The 23471-nt window shown below is 39.1% G+C and overlaps 1 protein-coding gene across 3 annotated transcripts in view; it reads left to right on the top strand.

Annotated features, from left to right (window-relative positions):
• Positions 1–23115, top strand: part of UGP2 (UDP-glucose pyrophosphorylase 2) — a 51933-nt gene extending 28818 nt beyond the window's left edge. For all 3 annotated transcript variants that reach the window (XM_058551106.1, XM_058551104.1, XM_058551105.1), the window contains exons 4-10: positions 13139–13324; positions 14639–14772; positions 15968–16265; positions 17438–17635; positions 18192–18434; positions 21399–21503; positions 22649–23115. In XM_058551106.1, the coding sequence (XP_058407089.1) occupies positions 13139–13324; positions 14639–14772; positions 15968–16265; positions 17438–17635; positions 18192–18434; positions 21399–21503; positions 22649–22756 (1272 nt within the window). In that variant the 3' untranslated portion in view covers positions 22757–23115. The remainder of the gene's footprint in view (positions 1–13138; positions 13325–14638; positions 14773–15967; positions 16266–17437; positions 17636–18191; positions 18435–21398; positions 21504–22648) is intronic.
• The last annotated feature ends 356 nt before the right edge of the window (positions 23116–23471 follow it).

Here is a 23471-nt window from a genome sequence, read left to right as displayed (position 1 = left end):
CAGGCTTGCAGGAGGTCTGTGCTCTGTAAGGTCGGTGAGAATAAACAACATTATACCCTCCATTGTGAAAATGATTAGCTGTACTATTCTGTTTAGTGGGTTTTATTGAAGGGTATTTGCATAGTGAAAGCCCTCGGATGCATGTAGAATTGTCTTTAACCAGCAACTCCATCCATGTTTATATATTTTTTATCTACTAAACTCAAGATAGATGTAAGGGTTTGGCCTTGTCTCAGAGGACTATCATAGCTATTAAAAGAATCGAGTGCCCTTGCTCATACTATATAGGGGTGTAGGTATTTAAAGAATTGGTGGTGTTCATTGTGGGGTGTAAGGTTTAGTGAGCTGAGGAGGCTTTGCAGAGTATTCTTGGCATTGGATTATTAAAGCTTAGGTGAAATTGTAGGAAGGATGGCTGGTAACCATTATAGGATTAGTTCTTTGATCATCTATCATTTAGCATGGCAAAACTTTGGAAATCAAATGTTTTTTTACAATTTTTTGATGGTGGGAAATAAGACAATGAATCTAACTCATTCCTTGAAGGAAATATATTGGTGGGAACAATTGATAGGAGTGTGAGGGTTGGGAGTTTGTACAAGTGTATCAGTGTGTGTTACTTCTGGGAATTGTCTTATAGTTGGACATGTAGATCTATTTTTGCTATTATAGAAACCCTATGATTAATATACTTACACATAAATCTTTGCATCTCTGAAGTACTTCTTAGAATAAATATTCAGAAATGGTGTTTTCTTCATAGGATATGAACTTTTCAAAGTTTCTTGTTACATATTTCAAATTGCTTTCCAGAAAGAGTATGCCCATTTGTACTCCCATTCATATTGACTTATTGTTTCAACAGCTAATTTTTGAGTGCCAACTGTGTATTAGTAGAGGACCATACTGATAAACCTCATCTAGTTTCTAGTTTACAATCCAGTGGAGGCATGGACAATAAAAGACATATAATATAATGTCAAGTAATGATAAGTGACATGAAGAAAAAGAAAGGGTAGGGGTACAGAGACTGAGAGAGTAGAGGTAATATTTTAGATAGGGTAGGCAGAGATAGGAGAGGCCTCTCTGAGTTAACATTGAGTAGAGACCTACAATCTGTTTTATTGTTGGTCTCACTACATTTATTAAAGCATCAAGTATTACTTCTTTAAAATATATTTGCCAGTTTAGATGAAAAATATTTTTAAATTTTTATTTAAATTTTTATTTATTTGATTATTAGGTTGAATTTTTTCATTGGCTATTTGTATTAATTGTTACTTGAAATATTTAATATAGAATAGTCCTTTTGTTTGTGGTAATTGGTTATTGGAGTTTGAATTGCTATGATTCTTACCTTTATGTAACAAAAAGATACAGTATTCAAGTTTGGCTCCCCAGAGAGGGCAACACAAGACTTAAGGTGAAATAAGCGAGTTTTATGATTCTAGCTCCTGGTAATAGCAGTCCTTGCTGAGATTTTTACTAAGGCTGACTTTAGTTACTAAGGTAGCAGATTGTATTGAAGGATATTGAGCATGAGTTATTAGATTGGTGCTGATGAGTGTAATTGTTTAGAGAACAGTGTTGGTGCCAAGATTTCTGACTTGTTCTTTGAAAGGACCCCTTTACTTACCCCCTTTTAATGTTTTAATTTTTTTTTATTCTTTTATTTTTTCCCCCAAAGCCCCAGTAGATAGTTGTATGTCATAGCTGCACGTCCTTCTAGTTGCTGTATGTGGGACGCAGCCTCAGCATTGCCGGAGAAGCAGTGAGTCGGTACGCGCCCGGGATCCGAACCCGGGCTGCCAGCAGTGGAGCACCCGCACTTAACCGCTAAGCCATGGGGCCGGCCCAACTTACCCCCTTTTATAAATTTTTGCGTTTGGACATGTGAGGACTCAGTGTATGAATAGGACAGCTGATTCCATCAACCACTGAAAAAATTGCCCTCATGTTTTTCTGTCCATACGTTTAGTAACATTTACTTTAGAATAATTAAAATTAATTAAAAAAAAACCCTCAAAGATGTGGGAGCTAATATTAATAGCTGGAAAAATTGAAATATGTACTTGATTTGATAGTTTGCCTTTTGTTCTTATAATTTATAAGTGGACGAAGACAAAATAACTTTCTTAGGTAATGTACTTTTTCAGGCTTAGCTTCTAATGTTTATTATGTGTTCATTCTATTTATTGTCACAGATGGATTGTTTTACAATTACTACACTAATATTATGACCTATAAAAATTATTTTTTATGCAAAGTCTTAGATTTAGATTTTCTTTATCAAATTTATGTATAATATATTGCTAATTCAATACATTTTTCTTCAATTAAAATAATGGGTGTTTGTAATCTGTTTTCTAATTAGTAATGAAACCACTTTTATCTTAAACTTAATATTTAATAAGACAAGAAATAAGTTCCTTATCAAAAGTAGAACAAGAAATCATTTCCAGAGAATAGATTTCATTTATTAATAGCTCTACTGGGGGGCCGGCCCTGTGGCTTAGCGGTTAAGTGCGTGCACTCCGCTACTGGCAGCCCGGGTTTGGATCCCCGACGTACCACTTCTCCGGGCATGCTGAGGCCGCGTCCCACATACAGCAACTAGAAGGCTGTGCAACTATGACATACAACTATCTACTGGGGCTTTGGGGGAAAAAAATAAATAAAAGAAAAAAAAATTAAAAAAAAATAGCTCTATTCGTTCCATTCATTTATTCACTTATTTACTCAACAAATATGTGAGTGCTGCCAATGATCCTGACACTTAGTAAAAGGTGATGGATGTGATGGGGAGAGTACCATATGGCAGTTACTGCCCTCAGGGAGTTTATAGTCAAGTAACAGATGTGGAGCACTCAACAGACAATTTGGAGACAGTGTAGTAAATTGCTATGATGGAAGCTGGTACTGAGGCAAGAAGTAGAGGCTGTGTCAGATTCATTCCTGGGGGTATGAGGGTCACAAAAGTCTTCCAAAGGAAGTGATGTTTTTACTGTGTGGTCCTTGGACTTCTGGATAGGGCATACATGTGTACCTGCACGTATGCACCCACGCAAAAGACTTTAAAATTTTTTTAAAATTCTTTTAATTGTGGTAAAAAACATATAACAAAATTTGCCATCTTAACCATTTTTAAGTGTACACTGCAGTAGTGTAAAATATATTCACATTATTGTACAACCAATCTCTAGAACTTTTTCATTTTGCAAACTTGAAACTCTATACCCATTAAACAACAACTCCTATTTCCCCGTCCCCCCAGCCCATGGCAGCCACCATTCTGCTTTCTATCTCTATGAATTTGAATACTCTACATACCTCATATAAGTGGATAAAAGACTTTTTTAATCTTAGGTTTTCTTTCTGTTGTTTTGACAATTGCCTGAGTTCTACCAATTACACATCCTTGGTTTTGCTTTCCTGGACAAATATGAGAAGATAAAAAAGGCCTAGTGGATTGTTTTATGGCAGTGTTCTTGCCAGTGGAAGCATGAGGCCAACATAGCCTAAGGGAGATCCTGCTCTCTCTGGTCATCCTGAGAAGTTGTCAGGTAGTATGGAGCCATTTTAGGAGAAGCATAGTTTGAAAAAGCAGAAATGTTATCAAAACTTGGATTTTTCTCACCTCAGAAGACTGTCTTAAACCAGGGTTTGGCAGACCTTTTCTATAAAAAGCCAGATAGTAAATATTTTAGGCTTTGTAGGCTATGCAATCTCTGTCTTAATTACTCAACTCAGCCATGGTAACAGAAAGCAGCCATAGACGATATGTAAACTAGTGAGAGTGGCTGTGTTCCAATAACACTTTATGAAAACAGGCGACAGGCCTGATTGTCCCACAGACTGTAGTTTGTTGACCCCTATCTTAAACTATCCTCAAGCTACACGTGAGTGGAGAGAGACTCTGGGAGAAACCTACACCTGGGAGATCATTGAGCTGCTTTGTGGCTTGGAGCAGAGAGAGAAATTCAAAACCATATCTTATCAAATTTGTGCCATTGTTTATAAGTTGCACCTTTTATGTACCACTAAAGGCGAGAAAAAGTGCAGCCAATTAATGGTAAGATCCAATTGGTTGTATGATGCATCCTGGTTTCAGAAATGTTAAAATGTGGAGTGGGCTGGAGAGTGTGTCTAAATCAATGATGTAGTGATAACAGCAGCCAACATTTGTGTTTTTACTGTGGGCCACACACTTTGCTTAGCACTTTACATGCGTTATTTCATTTATCCTCCTAATAAATCAATGAAGTAAATGAAAAAGGCTTAGTGCAGTTAAATAATTTACCATAATAAGCAGTGGAGTCTGAGATTCAAACCTAGGCAGCCTGGCATTAAAGCCTGTGCCCTCAGCTACTGTTCTGTACTGCCTCATTCAGCTTTGGAGCAATCTTGCTTGTCAAATGATGCCCATTCATGCTGGAATTGATGTAATTTATTACAGTGATTTGAATCAGGTCATGGAGGAAACAGCAGCTACATCAATTCCTTTTAGCATGTCCTTGCAATTTCAGACATTGCTCAGGGCAGCCAACTACTGGTTTTCATCCATTATATGCCTGCTGGTATCCTCAAAGAAGAATTATTATTTGTGAACCTCTTCTGGAAATGTGTTTAAAGTGATAAGGTTTCTAAGCCAAGTAAAACTTGTGCTGGGAGAGAAGTCTTAGTGCTCTGTTCACACATAGTATCTGTGATACCAGCCAGCACCTCTGTCCTGCTGCCATAGAGGAGAATGAGTGTCACACATCACTGTAATTCATCCTCTCCTGCATCTGCGAGCTTTGCCTCTAAGATGGCGCAATCCTGCATAGGAATGCAGACTTCACCAAAGAAGACCTTATTGATTTTTGAAGACACAGGGAATGTATGAGCCATTGAGCTCTCAGAGTCTTGGGGAGTTCTGGTATTCCTAGCACCGGCCTGCATTCAGCTGACAGAGCAAGCTGTGAGAGCTTGCCTTGAAGAGAGTTGAGGTTTTCAGTACTTGTGATCATCAAAAAGAGAAGTCAAAGTAGAATGGCAATAAAGATGGCATGCATGTAACCATCTCAAATTACATCACAGTGTCAATTTCTTATTCAAACTAAATAGAAGCCTTCTCGTTGAAATTCAGTTTGAAGAGTTAAAGTTTATTTTTTGCTTTATTTGCGTATTTATTTTCACTGGGAATGAACAGCATCTTTTATAAAGGTGATTTTTATATTTTATGAATGAAACTTCCACTGTAGTGAAATAAATTGTATGGAAGAAGTTGTGTTTTTGGGGGGTGCTGTTGCACTCTTCTGAAAGAGATTTCATTAACTTCTGGTTTTCACAAGTGCCTGTTAGCTCATAAAGCCTGAGAATCACTGGTCTAAACTGAGATGTGGAGGATGAAGAAAAGGTAACTGGTGAAGTGAGAGTGCATGAGGGAGAAAAGTGCAGAGGCCTACAAGCGAGAGATGTGGCATGTTCCTGGAGCGCGTGTGTCAGGGAGAGTGGGAAAGAGTGGAAGGCAAAAAGAGCCAAATCATTAAGGACCTTGTAAACCATATCTCCCAGTTAGGATTAGATTCAGCTACATTTAATGGTGAAACTCAAAATAACAAAATGAATGTAGACAGGGGCAATCCAGAGCTAGTATGGCAGCTTGTGATCATCAGGAACCTGGGCTTCTCTATCTTGTGACTCTGCCATCCTTAGCATATCTCCTCATGGTCCCAGATGGCCACCTAAATGAACTTTAGTCATCATGTGTCCATTCCAAAAAGCAGGAAGGAGGAAGAAAGGCACGCCCCCTGCCCTTTCAAAGAGACTTCCTAGAAATCTTTCAGTTCACTTCTGGTTAATCACATTCACCAGAACTTTGGCACAAGTAGCTGTAAGGGAGGCTAGGAAATGTAGTCTTTTATTTGGGGTCATGGTGTGCCCAGCTGAAAATCAGCATTCTAAAGTGGAAGGGAAAACGTGATGTTGGAGTAGGCAGCTAATAACTCTTCCATGCCATGTTAATGTTTTATTTTGTGAATGATGTAATAAGAGAAACATGTTCAAATTCTCTTTTTTAAAAGATTGCCACCTGCAAGGTGGAGGGCGGATTGGAGGGAGGGAAGGAAACCATAGAGATCACTGCAGTAACACAGGTGAGAGGTGAGCCGGGTGCTGACTGTGGCACAGAAACAATTTCATGAGACTGACAGGACTTGATCATTGATCAGATATGAAAAGGCTCCTGGCTTAGCGGCTGGGTGTGTCTTGATACCATAGAGGCAGGAATGATTGGAGCAGATTGCCTGGCAAGAGGAGGTCTGCTTAGAATGGGCTTGAAAAGGAACAGGCAGAAAGAAGGGGAAAATAGAATATGGTGTTTCAGAAGTCAAGGGGCATAGAGCATTTCAAGATTTAGGGAGGGGTCAGTTGTGTCAAATGGAGCTGAGAGCGCAAGTAAGAGAAGTATTGATGTTATTGATAGGATTTAGCAGTTAGGCGTGTTGATTGATGACCTTAAGAGCAGTTCATTGAATGATGGAGAAAACTAGATTGCAGTGACTGAGGGAAAGGGAGGTGAGGAAGTAGAGGTGAGGGTAGCAACTTTTTCAAGAAGTTTTGCCTCTAAGATGGAGGAAAAAAGGATGTGGGTGTAGGAAAGGATAAGTGAGTGTGTGTGTTGATGTTTTCTTTAGTTTTTAGATGGCAAATATTTGAATATGTTCATGCTGATGGAAAGGAATAGAGAGGGGGAGGCTGAAGGTGAGACTGGATGATTGATGAAATGAGGTTCTTGAGATGGGCACTGGCGGAGATTGCCTTAGGGTGGGGACAGCGCTGCTTGTAACCAGAAGGAAGAGAAAGAAGCAAAGGTGCAGATGCAGAGAGCTCCTGAGGAGCTGGTGGTGGAAAGTTGAGGGCATTCCCATATATGATGGCTTTCATTTGCTTTATGAAATAGGAGTTGAGCTCCTCTAGGTGGCTGAGGGGGTGTTGGTAGACCATGTGATAATGTACATGATTTGCCAGCTTTCTCTTAATGAAAAAAAGTCTATGGTCTACGTATGATTTTTCTGTCATTAAATTAATCTGTAGGAGCTTTCAAACAACCCAGATTTTGGTTTTTATCTTTAGAAATGTGAAATGAAGAGACAATATGCCCAAGTGCCTAGCACAGAACTTGGCACACAGACACCATGCAGTAAGGGTTTAGTGAATAAGCCGGTGTTCTTGGAACACTTCCTGTACATATGGAACGTCATTCCAAACTTGTTTTACTGTTTACGCAGCTCATTTTCTTCCAGGCAAACTTGCTTTTGTTGAAAAAAAATCTTTCAGACTGAAATAATCGTACCCTTGTGAACCATAACAGGGCAGGTACTGTTAGCTTGTTTTGCGTATTTGGCGCTGTCTCCAGGAATAGCACAAATATGCTACCAAGAACTGGGTTATACTATTGCTAATGGGAACAGTGTGTCCATGACTGTGTGATGAATTCGGCTTTTCTTCTAACTGGAAACTAAGTTGTGAACAGACTTGGCAAGGCAGAGATCCTGGTAGACAGTTTTTAAAAGATCTTTTTAAAAATCTCTCAGTTTCTGGAGAAGAACTAGATTGACATCCTAGAGGGCAGAATGTTGTTTAAATCACATTCTTCAGTAGATTGCCAATTACTTTCTTTTTATTCCTCAGAGGAGGTTGGGTATTTGACCAGTTCTTTCAGTGAAAAGAGAACATGAGTGGCTTAGCCTCCTCTGCACATTTTGTAGGGAGCCTCATGGGGTTGGCCCCACCTCACCTGTAGAGGTGGCCCTACTGTATATTTAGTTGCAGTCGAGGTCTTCCTGGAACACTGAATTCTATTCATGTCTGGGAGAGAGAGAAGCAGGGTGATTAGGATTGAAAGCACAAAGGTCCGCACTAGTGACTGACAAAAGTGATTCAGTCAGAGTAACATGGAGGCCGTATCCAGCAGTGCGTGGTACTCCCTGTTGTCTCCAAACACCATCCATCTTTTCCTGAGTAGATGTCTTTGTGCATTCTCCTGGGGGAGCTGAGAAGGGGAAAGTGGAGGGCAGGTCTAAAAATGTCTCTGTGACTAGGTATGACCAGTGTAACTTCAGCTGTTGCCAAGCAACTTTCTAACACAAATCCCCTTAGCTTGTGGAACTAAACTGAGCTCTGTGGGGTTGCTTAGTGAGGTCCGTGGTGGAGAGTGGGACAGCATCACCAACAGAAAATGTCTGTTCGCATATAGGGTGATTTACGTGATGGAAAGCTGTGCTTACCACCTAATTTAACCTGATCGGCACTTTCTTTGCGTGTGTGTGTGTGTGTGTGTGTGTGTGTAATTCTGAATTATTTTCAAATAGTTGGTGTGAAATAAAATGAGCTGATCTAAGCATAACATTAAGTTCCAAAATCGAGTTAATAAAGACTTTTGGGCACAGGCCCAGGCAACTCACCAGGAGAAAGACTTTACCATTCAGTTGAGTGCCCAGAATTCTTTGTGAAGTGCCACATTTAGAAGCTTGCACCCCAAGTTAAGTGGGCAAGGAGCAGCCCTATCTCTGCAAATGTCAAGGAATCGTGGTTCTTTATGTGGTGCTTTCAGTAATACCTACTTGTCTTGCTATATCTAATCTTTAAAGCAGCTAATTAAATATAGGCCCCAGGCCGGCCCCGTGGCTTAGCGGTTAAGTGCAAGCGCTCTGCTACTGGCGGCCTGGGTTCAGATCCCGGGCGCGCACCAACGCACCGCTTCTCCTCCCACATACAGCAACTAGAAGGATGTGCAACTACGACATACAACTATCTACTGGGGCTTTGGGGGGAAAAAAAGGAGGAGGATTGGCAATAGATGTTAGCTCAGAGCTGGTCTTCCTCAGCAAAAAGAGGAGGATTAGCATGGATGTTAGCTCTGGGCTGATCTTCCTCACAAAAAACAAAAAATATAGGCCCCACTTGAGGAACTTGACTGTTACAAGAAAAGGACTCTGAAAAGAACTATGGAGGGAAAGGGAAGAGAGTCATAGGTGTGAAGTTAACAAGGTATGATGAGGGGAGAGATGTCCAGAGTGGTCAGCTTAGTGTTGCTGTTGGAAGTCTCCACTGGAGGTCTTTCAGTTACATTTCGTGACCTAAACCCATCCCCCTTTTGTTAGATTTATTCCTAGATATTTGCTATTTTTGATAGTATTGTAAAAATAACTTTTTAATCAATTTTATTTTCTAATTCTTTATATATAAAAATGTTAATCTTTTTTTAACCATCTTTAAACATTTTTAAGCATACAATTCAGTAGTGTTAAGTACATTCACGTTGTTGTGCAATCAATTTCCAGAACTCTTTGATCTTACAAAACTAAAACTATACCCGTTAAACAATAACTCCCCATTTCAGCCTACCCCCAACCTCTGGTAACCACTCTTCTACTTTCTATCTGACTACTCTAGGTGCCTCATATAAGTAGAATCATACATATATTTGTCTTTTCGTGACTGGCTTATTTCACTTAATATAATGTCCTCAAGGTTCATCCATGTTGTAGCATATGTCAGAATTTCCTTCCTTTTTAAGGCTGAGTAATATTCCATTGTATGTGTATATCACATTTTGCTTTATCCATTCATCTATTGATGGACATTTGAGTTACTTCCACTTTTTAGGCTATTGTGAATAATGCTGCTATTGAAGGGAGTATACAAACATCTCTTGGAGACTTCTTTTAGTTCTTTGGGGTAAATACCCAGAAGTGGAATTGCTGGATCATATGATAATTCTACTTTTAAGTTTTTTAGGAACCATCTTTTTTTTTTTTTTTTTTCCCCCAAAGCCCCAGTAGATAGTTGTATGTCATAGCTGCACATCCTTCTAGTTGCTGTATGTGGGACACGGCCTCAGCATGGCCGGAGAAGCGGTGCGTCAGTGCGCGCCTGGGATCCGAACCCGGGCCGCCAGCAGCAGAGCGCGTGCACTTAACCGCTAAGCCACGGGGCTGGCCCAAGGAACTATCATATTTTTTTCCTTAACAGCCACACCACTTAGACTCCCACCAACAGTGCACAAGTTTCCAAAAGTAGTCTTTTTTTTGTGTGTGTGAGGAAAATCAGCCCTGAGCTAACATCTGATACCAATCCTCCTCTTTTTGCCGAGGAACACTGGCCCTGGGCTAACATCCATGCCCATCTTCCTCTACTTTATATGGGACGCTGCCACATCATGGTTTGACAAGCTGTGTGTCGGTGTGCGCCCGGGATCCGAACCTGCAAACTCCGGGCCGCCACAGCAGAACACGTGCACTTAACCACTATGCCACCAGGCCGGCCCCCTAAAAGTAGTCTTTTTTAAAATACTGACCATGTATCTTCAATGTTGCTATGCTCACTTTATTCTAATAATTTGTAGGGTGTTTAGATTTTCTACATATAAAATCATATCATCTGTGAATATTGACAGCTTGCTTTCTTTTAGTGGATATACAAATTGAATACTATAGTGAAGAGAATGTACTATAGCTACATGCATTTATGTGAATTGTTCTTAAAACACAACATGAATTAAAGAAGCAAGTCAAGAGGATACTTTATATTCAATGATTCAATTTATTGAATAAAATTAAGTAAAAATATTATCATTACAGATACATACATAAGTGGTAAAACTACAGAGAGTAAAAGGCAAGATAGTGGTTACCACTAGGGATGGAAGAGGAATGTGATCACGGACAGACACACGGAGGCTTCTAAGTTATGGCAGTATTCTTTTTTATTTAGGTTATTCTTTCACCTGTATACATGTATTTTATAAACTTTTGTGTATGTATGTTGTTTCACAATGAATATTTTTTAGGTGAAATTGGAAAACATAGGCCTGTCTCACCATAGGTAGAAAAAAAATTTTGCTTCTATGTATTCTATTTTTTAAAAAGTATATTCAAAGAAGCATTAAATGCATAAAAATATTTCTGAACTAACAATTTTACCTAAAATGAACTGTGGGTTTTCAGTTAAATTGATTTTCACACCCTTGTGAGACCTCTGTAAATATCAGATTCTTTCCTGGGAAGTCAAAAGTAATAGCTAAATGGAAACTCTTGGCTTTTAAAAGATAATTGGAAAATATTTGGCTTGGTCCCATTTGCTAACTCTTTTGAGTAAATATAATGTGCCCAAGAAATTCTCCCAACCCAATAATAGACTACTTGAAGCCATTGTAGCACAGAGGCATTCCTTTTACTGACTGGTTAATTTCAGTAGCTGGGCTAGAAAGGATTATACACTACCATGTTATATGAGAGTGACAGAAGGTTCCAGCTCTGTCATCTACTCTTACTTTTCTGGTAGTGTGGCACTTACATTGGACTTTTTCTCTCACGCAGTATTACCAGTTTCTTTGAAATGCTGAACAATGATGTTCATGGCAGTGGAGCCAAATTAAAACATCCTTCAAAGCATATCGGTCAACTGGGCCATGGGCACTGTGTGTGTGTGTGTGTTGGGCATCCGTGATGTTATCACCTATACATTGTCTTCACCTGAACCAAGTGCTGCCAGGGAAGCAACCAGTGTGGTCTGTGTTCTTTCTTACCTCCCTGTCCTCCTTTTCTTTGGTGGTTAGCATCCAGTATTGAGGTAGCACCCACTGGAGGGCCATGGTGCCCACAGGCCTGTCCCTTCCTCCAGTCTTTTTCTGTCACCAGCCCTCCTTTTGAATCTGAATGACTGCTGAAGACTGCTAAGTGGCACTTACCAGGAAGATTCGCAATCCTACCACATTGGGAAATAATTCAGGAGTGATAACTGAGGTGATAACCAGTAGAGAGTCGTGGAGAAGAGAGCTCCGTGTTCCTTAGTATTTACACCAAGCAAGAAAGTGTGTTCATAGTGTCTTGCAGGGGAGAGGAAATAAGAGTCACAGACTAGTTTTTGTGGAAAGAGCTGTTAACAGTAGGAATTTTGTGGTCAGGAATCTACATGTGACATGTATGTATGCTTGTCTGACCAAGGATAAAGGGATTTTTCCTCCACAGCCTAATCACTAGAGTGTGAGCCTATCACCTCCTTTCCCAATCACAGACTTCATCCATGACACACACACACATACACAATATCACACACACCTACAGGTAGCAGAACAAATAAAAAATAGCTCAGTGTTTGCTGAGCACTTACTGTGTGGTTTTATTTTTTCAGTCCCCTCAAGTGTCATCTATCCTACACCATGATGTAACTGAAAAGCACATTTGATGACCTATTCCATTAAAGAAAGATAACCACAACAAAATGTCCCATGAATGGATAGAAAATATATTGTGATCTTTGTAAAAGCTATTATTCTTGCTATAAGATGTTTAGACTTGCTTTTGCCTCTGCTTTGAACAAAAGAATTTGGGCTTCTACTGTGTCATTGTTCCTTTCCTATGAGGGAGAAGTTGAAGATTAAGGTTCTATGCTCACAGAAATACACGAGGGGGTATAGAGAAGATCGAGCTGGGATTCTCTCGCCCATTCCCACCCTACCAGGACATTTGTTGGAGCAATGAGAACACTTAATTTTCCAATGTGATCTTTTATACAATGATGCCTGAAAGTTAAATTCTTAAGGAAGGAATTCTATCCTTGTACATACCTAGAAGTAGGACAAAAACCCTATGCCACCTTCCTCTGAAGGGCAGACTTAGGACTGAATGGAGGAAAATGGCAAGGAACATTGTGGTTTTGGTTTTTGCCTCCTTTGGAAGAAGGAATAATGTGTGATCATATATATATATATAAATACTTCTCTAGAATTGAAGTGTACCAGAAATATTTACAGACTTGATGAGTTTTAGATATCCCATTTGCTGTGCTGATACAAATTGAGAATTCTGAGTTTTTGAAGGTAATTCAAGAGACCTGGATGTTCTACAGGCCAGCCAAATATCATTGTGATGTAAATGAATTACTGAACTACTTATGTGTGCAAGAGGAGTTGCCAAGAAGTACTTGATTTTGAACCATAAGGGCCTGTGACATTAAAGGAAATGCAGCTGAAACTTTCTACAGAGAAAGCAAAACTCTGTAAGGATGCATGGAAGTAACCCTGGGATTGATTTGGTTTAACCTCTCATAAAGCTGTTTGAATTACTTTCATAATTTTTTTTTTAAATTTCAGATTCAACCTTATGAAAAGATAAAGGCCAGGGGCTTACCTGATAATATATCTTCTGTGCTGAACAAGCTGGTGGTGGTGAAACTCAATGGCGGTTTGGGAACCAGCATGGGCTGCAAAGGCCCGAAAAGTCTGATTGGTGTGAGGAATGAGAATACCTTTCTGGATCTGACCGTTCAGCAAATTGAAGTGAGTAGTAACATTTAGCCTTTCTCATAAGCTACTAAAATCGTTTTTAGTTTTTAGGTTATTATAAATGTTACCTTATGTGAATTTGAGCTAGTCAAGGAGCTTGCTGTCTTTAGTCTATTAATATATAAAAAGGTTTGGTGTTCCTAAGGGCAAATCCTCAGGGTGATGTAAAAGTTTTTGATCTTTAAATAGCATTTGTGGTTGGTGAAATCTCTGGATCTATTCGGTTTCTGCTTTGATCTCCCCACCCTTCTCCCCCTTTCTAGTGGCAGCCTTCGTCACAGCTGGGATGATCTGGCTTTATTAACCCCTTTTGGGTGGCTGGGGAGAATTTCATGTATCTGGTTGGATGCCATGGATGCTAAGAACTGTTCTTGGGTTCTCTCTTATAATAAAGTCATTAATCATAGACCATAAGCTCTTCAGGGGCAGTGGACCTATCTTTTTCATCTCTTTATCCCTAGTATCTAATACAGTGCTGGTAACCACGATAATAACATTAGCAGTAGCAGCGGCTAACATTTATCCAACACTTACGGTTCTAAGTGTTGGATAAATGTTACAGTATACCAAGTATTATTCCCAGCTCTTTACATGAATTGACTCATTTGTTCTTCTCAACAATTCTGTAAGATAAGTACTATTATCATCCCCATTTTACAGATGAGGAAACCAAGGCACAGAGAGGTTGATTTACGTGCCCAAGCTTCCCTAGCTAGTTAGTAAGTGCACAGTCAAACTTTGAACATAGGACAGTGTGACTTCTAAGATCCTGTTTTCTTCCCACTCTGTGTTGCCTCTTAGCTCTGCGTAGAGATTGAAAAGATTTCAGTTGGGGTGTGATTCACAGTTCTTGACATTAATCCTTAGGATAGGGAGCCATATCTTCATAACATTTGTACTTTCATCCCCACAGTGCTCTGGACTCAGTAAATGCATAGTCAGCATTTGCCCATCCAGTAAGGCCACAGGGCACTGTGGCCGGACACACAGCTCCAGAGGTGGACTGTGGTGGGGAGGGGTCTCCCGGCTCTGCTGCTGACCTGCCACCTCTCTGGGCCTCAGTTTTAGCCATCTGTAAAATGCAGACAATAGTTTCTGTCTCATAGGGTTGTGATTTAATGAGCAAGTATGTGGTGAATTGCTTAGCAAAATGTCTGGCTTATGCTAAGTAGTTATTGTTTCAAATCTATGTATTTGGCTACATGTAGATGATGTTTTGGACATTTTGTGATTAACCATTAAGAGTTCATTTTACACTTTTAAGCACAAGAAAAGTAAGTCTGAGTAATTTGTCATTTTCCTCCCTAGCACTTGAACAAATCCTACAATACCGATGTTCCTCTTGTTCTAATGAACTCTTTTAACACGGATGAAGATACAAAAAAAATACTACAGAAGTACAATCATTGTCGTGTGAAAATCTACACTTTTAATCAAAGCAGGTAAAAGGAGTAAAAAAATTAACTCTGGCGGCTGGGGGGCGGGGTTGTTACTCCTGGGAAAGAAGGACTTCTTTGTCTTGTTTAAACAGAGCAGCCTCAAGATGTGCATGTGCCAAGGACTAATGTTTGCAAGTGATGCCTTTAAAGGCTGAACATTTGTTAATAGATATGTGATTGTTATCATCACTCTGTGGTTCTGTAACTTCCAATCTTAAAAGAGAATCTGCTTGAGATTCTGTTCTAGGTCCAGAATATTTGAGGATAGCTTAGATAACTTAGCTTTCTGAGGGCACATTTGGGCTCCAAGTGGGTCTATGAAAATCTTGCTGTATTCCACAATATTGATAACATTCTTTCCTATGAGAAGGAATTTCTTCAACATCTTGAATAGGCTTGGAGGAAATTTAATAAATTCTGGGGAAAATCTTTCACTTTGGGGAAGGAAAAGTAAGGAAAAAGGAATTCATATGATTAAGTGTGATAAAGCCCAGGCAACTGGCGAAATAAGGCTTCCATTTAAGGACACATACGGGTTTATGTGACCTTGTACAGAAGGGTTATTTCTAAAGTTGTACTATTAGTTGTCTTTTTTTTAAATCTATTTTTCCGTGGACACTTTCTTATGTTGCAGGTGCTCTGCCTCTATTTTCTGGTTAGTCTTTAGTCTGATACAGTGCTAGCTCCTCTGTTTCCCTCTTCCCCCACTGCCAGCCCCTACACATGTTCTCACTAATGGTAGAAGGCAGACATTCCTGAACACTAACCTGCTGTTGATGTTCTGGGAAAGAAAGAGCACCACCCCGGGATATATTTGTTTGTAAAAATGGACAGCTTTTCCCAAATAGATTTTCAAGGAAAAGAACAATCCCACAACCAAGTAAGTTTGAGAAAATTTACTCAATATATATCTCTCCTCTTGGAGAGTCATAAAACATATTAATATCTTAAAAATATGAGGTATCCTCCCATCTGTATGACTGGAAAACATTTTTTTGCAGCAAATATTACTATCTAGGAAACTGATATTTAGACAACACAGATAATGAGATTTTCTTAAATGGATTCACCTATGATTAAATTACTTACTATAGATAAGTCTGAAAAGGAGGAAAATTTTATGTAAGTGCATTGTTTTACTTGAAGGTCTGGAATGCTCTTCAGAGTTGATATTGAAAAAGAACTTTTTTTTTTTAAGGTACCCAAGGATTAATAAAGAATCTTTACTGCCTGTAGCAAAGGATGTATCGTACTCAGGGGAAAATACAGAAGCTTGGTACCCTCCAGGTCATGGTGATATTTACGCCAGTTTCTACAACTCTGGTTTGCTCGATACCTTTATAGAAGAAGGCAAAGAGTATATTTTTGTGTCAAACATAGATAATTTGGGTGCCACAGTGGATCTTTATATTCTTAATCATCTAATGAACCCACCCAATGGAAAACCCTGCGAATTTGTCATGGAAGTCACAAACAAAACACGTGCAGATGTAAAGGTAAATACTAAGAGGAAGCAGTTTGGGAATTCACATTTCATAGGTTATGTACTTCAAACTTTTTTTTTATTGGAAAATTTCTGTGTTAAGCAGAACACATCCACTTGATAACAGTGAGATAGTATTCTGTAGAGTACCCTAAGTGCCGCCTGACGTAACAGTGTGTATATAAATCCAGATTTAACAGTGTTAAAATCATCTTTATTTTTTGAATAATCGACACAGGCAGTTTTAACTTAAAGTAATTGCACATTTATTTATAGGCTAAATCTGAAACATATGTGAAAACACTTTCAATAAGTTCAAACCTTTAATTCTCTTCTTGTGTGGTGCTTAAGTGTTTTTATTTCATTATTCCTTTAATGAAAATATACTATTTCTATTTATACACTATTTCTTCATATTTTTTTATTTCATCACTGTAATATCTCTGTAGTAGCAAAAAAATGCAGTTTGACACAAAGCAAAGATTTATTTTTTAACTTGGCATGTTTAGTGGTGATGACACTTGGCCTTTGATGAAATGGTATACAGGGTTTTACTACTTACCCACAGGGAGTAAGAAAAGTGGCAGTGTGTGAATACTGAAATGGTCAGTCCCTGGGTTATGTTCTATGCCTCTTGCAAATGTCCCCCTCACATATGAGTGAATGTTTCCCTCTTCCCACACTGTCACTGCCTCATGACTGTAAGAATATCTTTAGGCTGAGGCCACTCAGGGGTCACTTCTTGTCCATTTGTGCCTCTGTCTTCCCTTTTCTCCCCTTATCCTAGAGCCAGTCATATCCTAGAGCCAGTCAGAGCAGGCTCTGAGATGGGAGGACTGGTTGTTTAGTGATGTACAGTGATTTGGGAATAAGAGGAATGGCTTTTCCTGTAGCAGACCTTCGGAAAGTGAGGAAGACTCTGAGGTACTCCCAGGGCTTTTATTATGGACAAGAGGGTGGGTATATAGTATAAAACAACAGACAACCTGAATTATTTTCTTTGGTTCTACCTTCACACGTATGTTGCTTTGTTATCACAGATCAAATCACTGCCAATGCTTTTTATTTCTGGGGGATTTTATCATCAGTGTCTTTTCTGTAACATTCATAGATGATAAACATTGTGGTACGGTTGTGACTGGGAGAGATATGGAGGCACTCACTCACTCTTTTCTGTCTTTCTAGGGTGGGACACTTACTCAGTATGAAGGCAAACTGAGACTAGTGGAAATTGCTCAAGTGCCAAAAGCACACGTTGATGAGTTCAAGTCTGTATCAAAATTCAAAATATTTAACACAAACAATCTATGGATCTCTCTTGCAGCAGTTAAAAGACTGCAGGAGCGGAATGCTATTGACATGGAAATCATTGTGAATCCAAAGGTAAGCCAAAGTTGCAGCCTATTGGGCTCCCTGGTTCCTAAGATCATAGTAGGCTATAACACAGACCCACTGCCCACTCTCTCTGGCCCATCTATTCCGTCGATCACTCCTTTTTGCCTAGTCAATCTCTCTAGTTCCTGGTCCTATTTTTCAGTCTGTACCCATCCCTTTAGTGTGCCAAGCCATCGTGCCCTTACTTGACCCCAGGCTGTGGTAGTGGCAAGAGCACTGGGCCCAAAAGTAGAGGACCTACCTCAGTCTTACTTCTTGCTCTGATACTTATAGGCCTTTTGACCACAGGCACCTTGCATGAGTTTTCTGAACCTTCAGTTCTTTATCGTAAAATGGAAATATTACTGAACAGAAGAGTTATGATGCTGAAAAAAGATCACATATGTATAGACACCTGGCATATGGTAGGTGCTTGATAAATGCCAGTTCCAAAATTCTGTTTCCTTCAATGGATCTCTGAAACCACTCCCCAAATATTAACTGGGCCATATAGAACTAAGTTGCTAAAACCTGTGTTTCTCTCTTCCCCCTCCCTTTCTTACAGACTTTGGATGGAGGCCTGAACGTTATTCAGTTAGAAACTGCCGTAGGGGCTGCCATTAAAAGTTTCGAGAACTCTCTAGGTATTAATGTTCCTAGGAGCCGTTTTCTGCCTGTCAAAACTACGTCAGATCTCTTGCTTGTGATGTCAAACCTCTATAGCCTTAATGCAGGATCTTTGACAATGAGTGAAAAGAGGGAATTTCCTACAGTGCCCTTGGTTAAATTAGGCAGTTCTTTTACAAAGGTACGTAATTATAAAGATATGACATACATGTGAATTTGTAGTTCTTAAATGTGTAATTATAAAGATGATACACAGTCTCTGCTGCTGACCTATTATAATCTCCATCTTTGATGTCTTTTAAAGGGAACTGACCATAGAAGATAAAGATGTAATTCACTTTTAAAACCTGATTGCTATAGAGTAAAAAAGAATGTTTAAATTTTGGGACATTTTGTCTTATGTCTCTTCTAAGACCATTAATGCTTTCATCAGTGGCAGTACGTTAATTCTGGTTTAACAAATATTTATTGAGCTCCTATCATGTGCTGGGCAGTGTTCTAGGTGCTAGGTTTTTAGCAGTAAATAATAAACAGACTAAAATCCTTGCCTTCATGGATATTCTAGTGGGGTGAGGATGATAATAAGCAAAGAAATTGAATGTATAGTATGCCTGGTGATGGAAAATGCTATGGAGAAAAATAAAGCAGGAATAGGGACTGTGTGGGTGGGTTAGTGATGGTGTAATTTTACATTGGGTGGCCAGAGACGGCCTCACTGAGAAGTTGAGTGAGTGTGGCATACAGGTATCTGGGGCAAAAAGCATTCCAGGCAGGGGGAATAGCAAGTATAGTAAAACTCCACCCTAACATAAGTGGAATCCAAAACATTTAGTCACATAAAATGTTGTGAGGTTAATGAAGTGACAGGGTGAGCCTTTGTGGCTGGCCTGTAAGTCCTGCTATGCCATCCAAGTCTATTCTAGTCCTGGTTGTGGTTTAGTGCCACCTGGTGTGGATGTGCGTAGTGTCTTATATATTGATGGGGGATGATTCTGGGTCCTGTAGGTGGGCTGGAATTTCCAGGATAGCATCAGTTATTTTAGGAGTCTCCCCATTCTTTGGTGCCTCTTTTGTGTAATATAAGGACCCACCATCTTCCCACATCCTGAGGTGGGATTGCCAACCATTTTTCCACCTAGCCTCATCCCCCCTTCAATTCCCTCCCACTCTTCCTAGCCTCTTCCGTACCCTGCAGGAGATAAGAACTTTAGCCACCCCAGTTTGAGAACAGGGGCTGAATGGGCAATGGCTAGTTGCTCTGAGGAAGAATATGTTTTGGGGACATTAGAGAGCAAAATATGGCTGGAGCAGAGTGGGCAAGTGAGGGATGAGGGGGCATATATGGTCAGAGAGGGAACAGGCCAGATTGTGTAGAACTTTGTAAATGAATATTGAGAGTATGGCTTTTTTTTTCTGGTGGATGAGAAGCCATTGAAGAGTTATGAGCTGAGGGGTGAAGTGACTGATCTGGTGAGCAAGGGTAGAATCAGGGCGGCCAGGGAATAGGCTGTTGCAGGAATCCTGGCAAGAGGAAACGGTGGCTTAGACCAGGTTGGTAGCAGTGGAAATAGTGAAAAATTCTGAGATATTTTTGAAAGGTATTACCTACATGATTTGCTCTTGGACTAGATGGGAGGGTAAGAGAGAAAAGAGGAAGGACGACTCCACGGTTTTTGGCCTGTGCAACTAGAAGCATGGAACTGCCATTTACTGAGATAGGGGAAGGCTTGGGTAGAGCAGTTTTATGGGGAGCAGGATGGGGAGTTAAATTTTGGATATACTGTACTTATTAGACTTTCAAATGGAGAAGCTGGTTGTATGAGTCTGGAGCTCAGAGGAGAGATCTGGAAGAGATAGGTAAATTTGAGAGTTGTCAGTTTATAGCTGGTAGTTAAAGCCATGAGATAAGGATCACCTAGGGAGTTGGGGCGGGGGCGGTGTCCAAGAACTGAGCCCTGAGGTACTCCAAGGCTTAGCGGATGGGGATGAGGTAGAGAAAGCAGCAAAGGTGACTGAGCAGCTGCAGATGAGGAATTGGGTAGAAAATCGTTGAGTATGTGTGTCCTGAAAGCCAAATGAAGAAAATGTTTCAAGAAAGAGGGCATGATAATCTGTGTCAAGTGCTGCTGCCAATTCAAGTAAGATGAATGAGAATTCACCATTAGCTTTATCAGTGTAGAGGTTTTGGAGCCTGACTGGAATGGATTTAAAAGAGAAGAGGAGAAGAGAACTTGGGGAAATGAATGTAGATAACTTTTATTAAAGAGTTTTGCCTGAAAGAAAAAAACAGAAAAATGGAGCCATAGATAGAAAGGAATATAAGATTTGAGAGGTTTTGTTGTTTTGTTTTTTAAAGATGGGAGAATTTATAGCATGTTTATACATTGATGGGAACTGATACAATCAAGAGGGAAAAAACATTGAAAAGGAAGAAAGAATCACAGGACAATATCTTTGAACAGGCCATAAGAAGCGTTGGCCTTGACATGGAGTGGAAACAGTCCAAGCCCAGTACTAGGAGGGACAGAGTAATGGGCTAGGGGGCAAGTGGGTGGTGGTGGTAGTGGTGTCTAGTAGAGGTAGAAGCCAGTGGAAGTTTTCTGATTGCTTCTGTTTTTCTCAGCAAAATAGGAAACAAGGCCATACAGGACAATTTCTAGTGTCTGTAAATCTAAAGAAATGAGGCAAAGATAGTGATTATTTATGACGGTAATTTGTGCTATTGCTCTTCCTGAAATATATTCCATTTCTTCTGAATCCTACACATCCCATAAAGCCCAGCTCCAATCTAGCTTGTTCAAACCATGATGATCTCTTTTGCCAATGAACTCCAGATTATCTGAACTACTCATCTGGCTCTTAGCATGTTAGTTGGTTATCTTTTTATTTTTTATTTCATTTTTTATATCTGATCTCAGCTATATTGTAAATTGCTTGATTGCAGGGACAATGTTCATATTGCTTGGTTCTCTTGCACAAGATCTAGCATATCGTGTGTGCTTAACAAATAGGCTCTTCCCATAGAGGGCCTGAGCTTGGCCAGAAGCAGAATAATTCTACAGTTCAGTTAAACTGTCTTGTTAATTTAATTCCTGTTTTTCTGTTAACCCATTTTTGAATTTGTATGTTTCTATTTTTCCTTCAGGTTCAGGATTATCTAAGGAGATTTGAAAGTATACCAGATATGCTTGAATTGGATCACCTCACAGTTTCAGGAGATGTGACATTTGGCAAGCATGTTTCATTAAAGGTGTGTTGTTACAATGAAAATTACAGTTCTTATAGCTTTACAAAACAGGTTTCATTTTCTAGTCCTAAATTTACCTTTATTTAAAGGAATACTTCTTAGTCTGTACCAGATGTTTATAAGATATAGATACATTTAAAAAATGAAATAGCTTACCACAATGTTTAGTAGTCATACTGTCTTCCATAGATATACAACATAGTTAAAAATACAATCATAATTGTTGTATATAGGAATTTTGTGGAATATACCATTCAAATGAAAAGCAAACACTAATAAATAATTGAACTGGTACTATTTTGTTGAAATATGACAATCTTTTAAAAATAGAATCACTGTTAAATTAGTATTAACTCACTAAAGATGACTATTTGAATCTGAATGAAAGTAGAAAAAAATGACAACTTCGTTTATACTGACTATAATCTATTCCTGTTAAAGTAATCTGTTGTCATCAGTATAAAGATATTCGTTCACAATACTGTGGTACTTGGGTACTTTGATGAGTATCATTCTAGTCTAGCATAAGAAATAGGAAGGATTATGGGTATAAATATTAAAATTTAGAACCAAAGATCCAACAGCTTTTTCCTAATCAAGTGTTTTTTAAAAATCTCACACCTAGATTTCATGTGTTCTTCCTATTGAAGCTGTTTAAATGAAGATCTTGAAAAAACAAAAATATACATAAATAGAACTTTATTGCCAATACTGCTTCATCTAAACAGTCTCACTTAAGATACAAAAAATGTATCAGTAAACTGTTCTTTAAAAAACAAACCCAAACCTACATGTAAATATAAACCAAGCACCTTTCAGTTTCCTTATGAAGGTAGATAATGCTGGTGGCCGTGCAAGTAGTTCTTTGAAAGGGCCAGTTGTGCTGTGGCACTGGGTCCACTTCCCACTCCTGGTACCACCTCTGATAAGGAGGCAAGGAATCTAGAACTACTGCCAGGATTGTTACAGGAGGACACATAACAGTTTTCCTTAACATGTTATTTGTTTTTCATGTTTAATATTGTTTATAATATAATTACTGCATTGTAAATAGAGTTCTACATAAACTTGATAATTGTAAGAAAATCAATTGCATTTCAGCTGCAGTTGTAAATATACTCTTGCTTTTTGTTTTCCTTGTCACTTAGGGAACAGTTATCATCATCGCAAACCATGGTGACCGAATTGACATCCCACCTGGAGCAGTATTAGAAAACAAGATTGTATCTGGGAACCTTCGTATCTTGGACCACTGAAATGAAAAATACTGTGTACACTTTATACCAATTATGGGCTAAATAGTTTCCTACAATGAAATATACTCTAGGATTCTAAAATAGGCAGGTACTTTACTATGTTACTGTACCCTGCAGTGTTAATTTTTAAAATAGAGTTTTCTGCAGTATGCTTTTAGTCTAAGAAAAGCACAGATGGAAGCAATACTTTCTTCTTTGAAGAGGATCCTACAAGTTAGTTCATCTTAAAGTGCAATATTGTTTAATCTTAAAACTGGGGCAAGCTCTGCTGGAAAATCTTTTAACAGAGGCCTCAATGATGGTCACTTTGACTTGCTTGTGATTTCAAAAATAAAGCTGTTAAGCAATACATGTGTACACATACTTTTCAATGCTAACTTGATAAAATGGTGAAGAAAAATGGTTTACTCTTGCTAAACAGTTACTAAATCAGTTGGAAGATTTGCTCTTGGAATATTTAAGTACTCACTGGCCAGTTACCTAACAAATCCAGGTTTTGCAATCTAAGAATCTTAATCTTAACCACATCATTATTTCCACAGGAATTAAATTTGAAGGTATTTAGTACTTTCATCTAGTTCTAAAGCTGGGATGCCTGCCATGCTTTCCACAGACTCTCCGTTTATTGAAACAAAGTGGTGTTTCTTTTCCCAGCTGAAGGGGTGGGGTGGGTAGAGGTAGGGCATTTCTTTCACATCTTTGTTCTCTAGTATAG

Source organism: Diceros bicornis, chromosome 12, assembly GCF_020826845.1.
Source record: "Diceros bicornis minor isolate mBicDic1 chromosome 12, mDicBic1.mat.cur, whole genome shotgun sequence".
Classification (NCBI taxonomy): Eukaryota; Metazoa; Chordata; class Mammalia; order Perissodactyla; family Rhinocerotidae; genus Diceros; species Diceros bicornis.
The sequence above is the reverse complement of the archived record's forward strand: the minus strand, read 5'-3'. Positions and strand labels throughout refer to the sequence as shown.